The sequence below is a fragment of the Pteropus alecto genome, unplaced genomic scaffold (assembly GCF_000325575.1).
Source record: "Pteropus alecto unplaced genomic scaffold, ASM32557v1 scaffold75, whole genome shotgun sequence".
NCBI lineage: Eukaryota > Metazoa > Chordata > Mammalia > Chiroptera > Pteropodidae > Pteropus > Pteropus alecto.
The window spans coordinates 29,645,173-29,651,880 of record NW_006440638.1 but is presented as its reverse complement, the minus strand read 5'-3'; the positions used below and the strand labels follow the sequence as shown (position 1 = coordinate 29,651,880).

At 43.6% G+C, this 6,708-nt stretch overlaps 1 protein-coding gene across 1 annotated transcript in view; it reads right to left on the bottom strand.

Annotated features, from left to right (window-relative positions):
- Window positions 1-337: 337 nt before the first annotated feature.
- IRAK2 (interleukin 1 receptor associated kinase 2) overlaps window positions 338-6,708 on the bottom strand; it is a 46,199-nt gene continuing 39,828 nt past the window's right edge. Inside the window, exons 11-13 of the mRNA XM_025050865.1 lie at window positions 6,127-6,327; window positions 2,470-2,740; window positions 338-1,460 (exon numbers count right to left, since the gene is read on the bottom strand). Of these exons, the coding sequence (XP_024906633.1) occupies window positions 1,354-1,460; window positions 2,470-2,740; window positions 6,127-6,327 (579 nt within the window). The 3' untranslated portion in view covers window positions 338-1,353. The remainder of the gene's footprint in view (window positions 1,461-2,469; window positions 2,741-6,126; window positions 6,328-6,708) is intronic.

Below are 6,708 nucleotides of genomic sequence, written 5' to 3'. Positions count from 1 at the left end.
CACCTGGCTTTGTTACATATCAGTACAAAGCTGACATTGCTGGGGGTGGCTGTTGAATGCTTACAGCAGGCAGGATCTCCTCTTGCCATGACAACAAACCTATGTAACAGGTACTTTTTATTTTCCCCATTGTATAAAAAAACAGAGGCTCAGAGTAACTCCCTAACTTGGCCCAAGATCACGCAGCTATAAATTGCCAGCATTTACAGCCAGCGCCCAACTTCTTAGCCACCCCATAATACCCCACTCATGGATGCAGAACAACTTCTCCAAACAAATTCATCTGGACACAAAACTAATTACAAGACATCTGTTGACTTTATCAATGTATTTTATTTTACAAAAAAGAAAAAATCACTATAGTACAATTATTTAAAATAGGGCACAAAATTTAAAATAGCATGTTTCACAAAAAGATCTGCAATATGACTTTTCAGAGATATACCCACTGCATAAACATTAGGTACATAGCAGAAATATATGTTTAACATCCATTTAATTTATTATAACAGGACAAGTGTACTTTCAAAATACAGTACTTCTGTAACCATGTCTCACCTATTCTCAACAGCCCAGAGAGGGAGAATGAACAGGTGTTACTTACAAGGAAACTGAGGTTCCAAAAATTAAATGACTGACTGAATTAGCAGCAGAATCAGAAGTAAAACCAGTTCTCCTGATTCTTCATCCAGCCATAAATAATGCATATTCTCAAAATAAAAGCTCCATTAAAAATAATAGCATTAGTGGGATGGGAGGATAAAGGTATAAATAAATATCTGTGGGTTGCAAGATTTCCGATAGAGAAAACAGAAAACCTACAGTCTTTTTGCCAGTGTCTGGCATTATAAAACTTGAGACCTTGAGAAGTGAGTCAAGAACTACACTGGGACACAAGGTGAAAATCTTTCAGGTCATGGAAGCTTGCAGGCAGTTGGCAAATATGACCCAGAGATCTTAACTTTGGTGTTCAGAATGCTGTCACTTGTAGAGGGGTGAGAACAGGGCAATGACATCTGTTGGGGTGGTTAACGTCACTCTCCCCGGAACCACGAAATTGCCCACATCCTGGGCCTGTGTACCAGGGTTTCTGCTTCAGTCTTGTGATACCCAGCTATGACTAACAAATCCCAGAAAAGAAGAGAACTTCATGGATTTTGGTGTCTCTAAAAGCTGAAGTCTCTTCTCCCTTGACTTACTCTGGAATATATAAGTTTCTCTTCTCACCCCCTCAGGAAAGCTGATGTTTGGCTTGTGTTTCCTGGGAGATCTTGGATTCTACCTCAGACTTTTTCTTGATTTGACAGTTGTCTTTCCAATTGAGGACAAGGGTCCTCAGCTGTGTTTTGGTCATCAGGGGCCAAAAAGCTCAACGCTGTCTAGTTTCTCCTCTTTGTAGAGCAGGATATTCTCCATCAGTTTCCTTTTGGCCTCATTAATTTCAATTTTCCACGAAGTCTCTGTAGTTGACATTCAATGAAAAATAAATTAAAAAAAAAAAAGCCATTTGAACAAAAGGCATCTGGAAATAGGTACTATTATAATTCTTAGAAAGTCAGACTTGGTTAGAGTTTCTCACTTATATCAGGTTTCTGAATCAGCCACTGAGTATAATGAGCATTTTCATCACCTTCTGCCTTTGCAGGGAAGCTCTGCCATCTGCCCCCGCCTTTCAGAGAGGAGAGGGCTTCCATGCTCCTCCTCATGGATGCAGGGAATAGAGTGAACACTTAACACCCTCTTGTTCTTCTTCCTCTCTCTTCCGCATGGAAAGAGGAACAATAGGAGTGGTCAGCGCTTGAGACAGTTATTGAACCACATTTGCTAAGGGACAAGGACAGTGGATTGAAAAGGCCTTCCAAATTTTTATTTCAGAAGGAAACCTGGTATATTCGAACCTGAGAGGCAGAGATAGAAGGTATCTTTAGAAGCAAGAGGGGGTTTGTGTTGTGAAGTGAGGATGGAGAGGCAGGCAGGGAGAAACCACACAGGGCCTTGCTGGTCCAGAGGAAGAATTTTGACTTGGTCCGTAAGTTTGATGGGGAGCCACACATAAGCTTTAAGTGAGGGGTGACATGAGTTGTTTTTAAAAACCACTCTGGTTGGCCCCTGGAGAAAGGACTAATGAAAGGCCAGAGTGGATCAGGGAGGACAAAGGGAGGCTATGCAGTCATCCGGCAAGAGGATAGTAGCTTAGATGAGGTGGGGAGGTGGGGGCGATGGAGAGAAGCAGATAGAGCTGAAAGATATTTAGGTCAATAAATAGGGCTGAGTGATGGAATGGACACAGCGGGGCCAGAGGGAGGGAGCTGTCAGGGATGATTCCCTCAGGCTTTTCTTTGTGCAGTTGGCTGGTAGGTGAATGGCTGAATAACTAAATGAATGAAGGAGATAGAAGGAATAAATGATGGGCTGAGTTAGGGACACAAAAACGAGTGTGTATATGCATTCAGACCTCCACACACTTACCATCCTGGGGAGGCTCTGGACTGGCGCAGGCCTCAGAGGAGGAATCAGCCTGCATCCTGCCTTTATCCTCTGTGGGAGCAGGCGAAGCAGCAGCCCCACACCAGGGTGCTGCCCTCACGGAGGAAGAAACATAGAGGCTGGAATTGTCCACATCATCCGTTTCTTCTGGAGTGTTGGAGGAAGAGCCTGTGCCCTCGGAAAGCCCACTCCAAGGAAGCGACGTCTCTTGACCTCTGAGCCACTCTTCCACAATGGCCACAGAGCCACACACCTTGTGGATGAGAGAAACAAGAGCACTTACCAAGAATTCTTTCTGTAATCAAAAATCTAACAGGTCTCTCAAGCCTCCGGAGAGACAGACACAGAAGAATCAAATGCTTGTTGCTTTGTCTGGAAGAACAGCATCCTTCCTTTGAAAAGAACTAAACTTCCCAATCCGCCTTAGCCACAAATGACAGCACATGACCAAGACGAACCAATCATACTATCGCATACCTCTGATCTTAATGTTTGGTTCAGGTTTGGGCACATGACCCAAGCAGGCCAATCAAAATCCTTCTCTGGGATTTTTCTACCTAAAGTTTATGAGGAAAGATTTCCCTTTCCTTTCTATCGGCAGAGCCAGACTCCTCACCACACACAGAAAACCCATTTACAGGTGGTAAAAATGAAGCCCCAACACAGAGTAAAGCAGAGGCAAGAGATGGACAGAGCGAGCCAGAGGCACCTTTGCTGGTTGAGAACTTGGGTCAAGCTGCTCTAGCAATGCCTATCCTGTCTGCTGTTTGGTTAAATGAGCCAATAAAGTCATTCATTCATTCATTCATTCATCCACTCACTGATATTCTCCCCCATCCCTATCTCTCTCTGTCTTTCTCATTTTCTCTCTCACTCTCTTGCTCTCACTCTCGCTTGCTCTTGCGTTCGCTCTTGCGCTCTCTCTCTCTCTGTATATCTAAGAGTTTGAGTTGAATTTCTACCACTTTCAACTAGAAATGCCCTAAATAATATGGATATTGCCACTGAGGGCTTTTTATTCTGGTTAGGGAGGTTAGAGAAATTAGAGGAAGGCAGAGAAGAAATATTTCTTCTTTACATACGTGCCCACGTGTGCGCACGCACACACACAAAATGGTACAACGGGTGTAATACATATATACTCTGAATAATAACAACAAATCATTTGTTTGGTGCCTTGCAATTTACAAAGCACACTGACACATGATCCACAATGAGTTCTTATAGATAAAAAAATTAAAAGATTGAAGAGGTTAAGTTTCTTGCCTAAGGCCACCCAGCTAGTGAATGGCAGAGCTGACCACTGAACTCAGTCCTGTTTGTCTTAAAGTCCATGACTCAGTTGACCTCACATACCTAGCTTGGTTGTGAGATACTAAAGGCAAGGACCATTCCTCATTCCTCTCTATATACCTTAAGTGTTCTATCCCCTTTCTCTACCTAGCAAACGCCTCCTCAACTTTCAAGGCCCAGTTCAAACATCACCTCTTGAGATAAATCTTCACAGTTTATGGCCGATAAACATTTGCCAAGCTAAAAACAATATTCCCTTATAGCTATGTGGCCATGTAACTAGGTTCTGGTCTATAGGGTGTGAGAAAAAGTGATGTGTGCATTTCCAGGTCACAACTTTAAAAGGAAGGGGGTATGTTCTCCTCTTCCTTTTAACCTCCTTTCAGTGGCTGGCATGCAGATGTGATGACCTGAGCTAGAGCAGCCATCTTGGACTCTGAAATAGAAGCCACATGGTACAGACAGCAGAGCAATAATATAGGAGCCTGGGTCTCTGATACTGTGGCACTGCCACATCAGCTCTGGACTGCCTATATTCAAACTGTGAAGCTAAAGAAAATTATATTCTATTTTGTTTAAATCACAGTGTTTTGGAGTCTCTTCATTATAGCAGCTTCTTTGTGAGTAATTTAACTGATACACTGAATGAAAGAATGAAATGATTGAAGGGATGCATGCCTGAATGAATGGTTGAGGGAGAAAGTCTTTTCAGAACATAAATCTGATTATGTCCTGCCCCTGCTTAAAATCCCTACTGACTTCCTCAAAATCCTGACTGCCCCACGTGATTTCTATTATTGGGCTTCTCCATCCTCACGGCCTCATCATAAGCCACTTTGCCCCATGTACTTTGTGTTCCAGTCACTCTGACCTTCTTCCAGGCCCTTGACCATGTCATGCTCTCTCTCAACTCAGGACATTTGCATGAGCTGTTCTTTCTGCTTGGACAGCTCTTTATTAGCATACACATCACTTCCTCAGGGAAGTCCTCCTGGGTAGGGCCCCTGTCATACACTATCTCAGTGCTCACCACACAGTCAATTACTGCGCAATGTCTGTGAGCTCCAGGAAAGTGGAACTGGCCTGCCTTTTTCACAGATTTTTCTCCTGGGCCCAGCACACAAATGCTGAATGAATGACTGAACACCATAGCACTTGGACATAAGAAAATAGCCTAGGCCTAGAAAAGTGACTTGAGTCTCTAGCTCCTGCCTGGTCATGATGCAAGATGATAGACATAGAGCTGAACTAGGAATCCAGAGAGCTCTGACAAAACTCATTCTGTGGCTTCATCTTCTCCTCTCTGGACCTTTACAGCCCCATCTATAAAACGGGAATCTTGGGCTACAGCAGTAGTATTTGAAGATTTTTTTTTTTTCAGCTACTAAACCCTTTCCTCAAATAAAATAATGAGAACCCAATATAATTATGAGAAGTTAAAATGGAAGTCATAAGTGGGGCCTTTTGCTCCCCACAGCCCTCTTGCTACCAAAAGCAACTCCTGAGGTACTTTCAAGGAGCCCCTCTCTGCCAGATACTACTTGAAAATCACTTAGCTACATGATCTCTAAGAGTCCAAGTCCTCTCGGAAGTAATTTTGTTCTTAGAAAGACCTAGTAGTGGTCCCCAAATGTCTACTTGTTACCATGAAAATCACCTCTACATATCTGTTCATAGGAAAATGTTTTATTCCCTGTCGTGGCTTATTTCTGGGGTATCTGCCTAGCCCTTAGGCTAAGGATGTTCCTTTTCTCTAGGACCTGGACCTTCTACCTTTGGGAGTTGACCCCTGACTGTCAGGTTTATACACTGGACCCCAACCCCCTCATTTTACTGATTGGCCAACGGGTGGACACCTGACCCTAGCTAGGCCAGTCAAGTTCTCTCACTGAGATGTTGGAATTGGGACCTGGAGACTTGATCTCTTGGTGCAGGTAGAACTATAGCATATAAATAAATATGGCCACATCCCCTAACCAAGAAGATCAAAGAAAAGAAAAAGGGGACTTACAGAGAGAAGGAGGAATAAGGCAGATTTAGAGAAAGCAGAGTTCTGTTACCATCTGAGGGTATGGTCCTAGACCTCTGAGGCTAGCAGCACACTGTCTTCAGGCTCCTGAGACACCCTTATCCATATATTGCCCTGTTTTGCTGATGTAGGCTCTAACACATTCTGCTACTTGAAAACAAATATGTCCCGGGTTTGAGATCACATCTCGGTGACAGGATTGATCCCAAGTCTTAACCTGGTCCCTGGTAAAGCAGACCTATGCAGCCCTTGGAAGTGAGGCCCAGCTGACCCAAGAAAGGGCTCATCGCAGGGGAAAGGCCGACAGTCAGGCTCACCTCCACCAAGCTGGCGTTCCGCCTCCGCAGGCAGAGGCAGGCGGCCGTGGCCAAGGCCTCGGCGCAGTCCTCCGGCAGCCTCCCAGCTCTCTTCTCCAGATATTTCTGGCAGATCTCCTTGGCCATCACTTTCTCCACCTCCATCTTCCCAGAGCAGAGTGAGGTGATGCTGCTTGGAATTTCACTGAGGAGTAAATCCTTCTGTGGGAAGAAGAGTAGAAACACTCCAGAGTGAGCTGCAGGGGTGTGGGATCCAACACACCCACCTCGTAGGCCTCAGTTACTTCATCAGAAAAATGAGGATAATAGGACTAACAAAAAGATTAAATGACAATACATACAAAGCATAGAGTGTGATACCTGACACAGACTAAACTTTCAATAGTCTATTAGTGATAATAATTAATAGTAATAATAGCTATCATTTATATAGTACTTACTACATGCTGAGTGAGCACTTTACTTACATTAATAATTCAATCTTATTAACAATTACAGGGACAATCTTTTATAATACAAAATAAACACTTTTGGATGTAGGCTTCTGACCCATATATATTTAACAGGAGAAATTAGATCAGG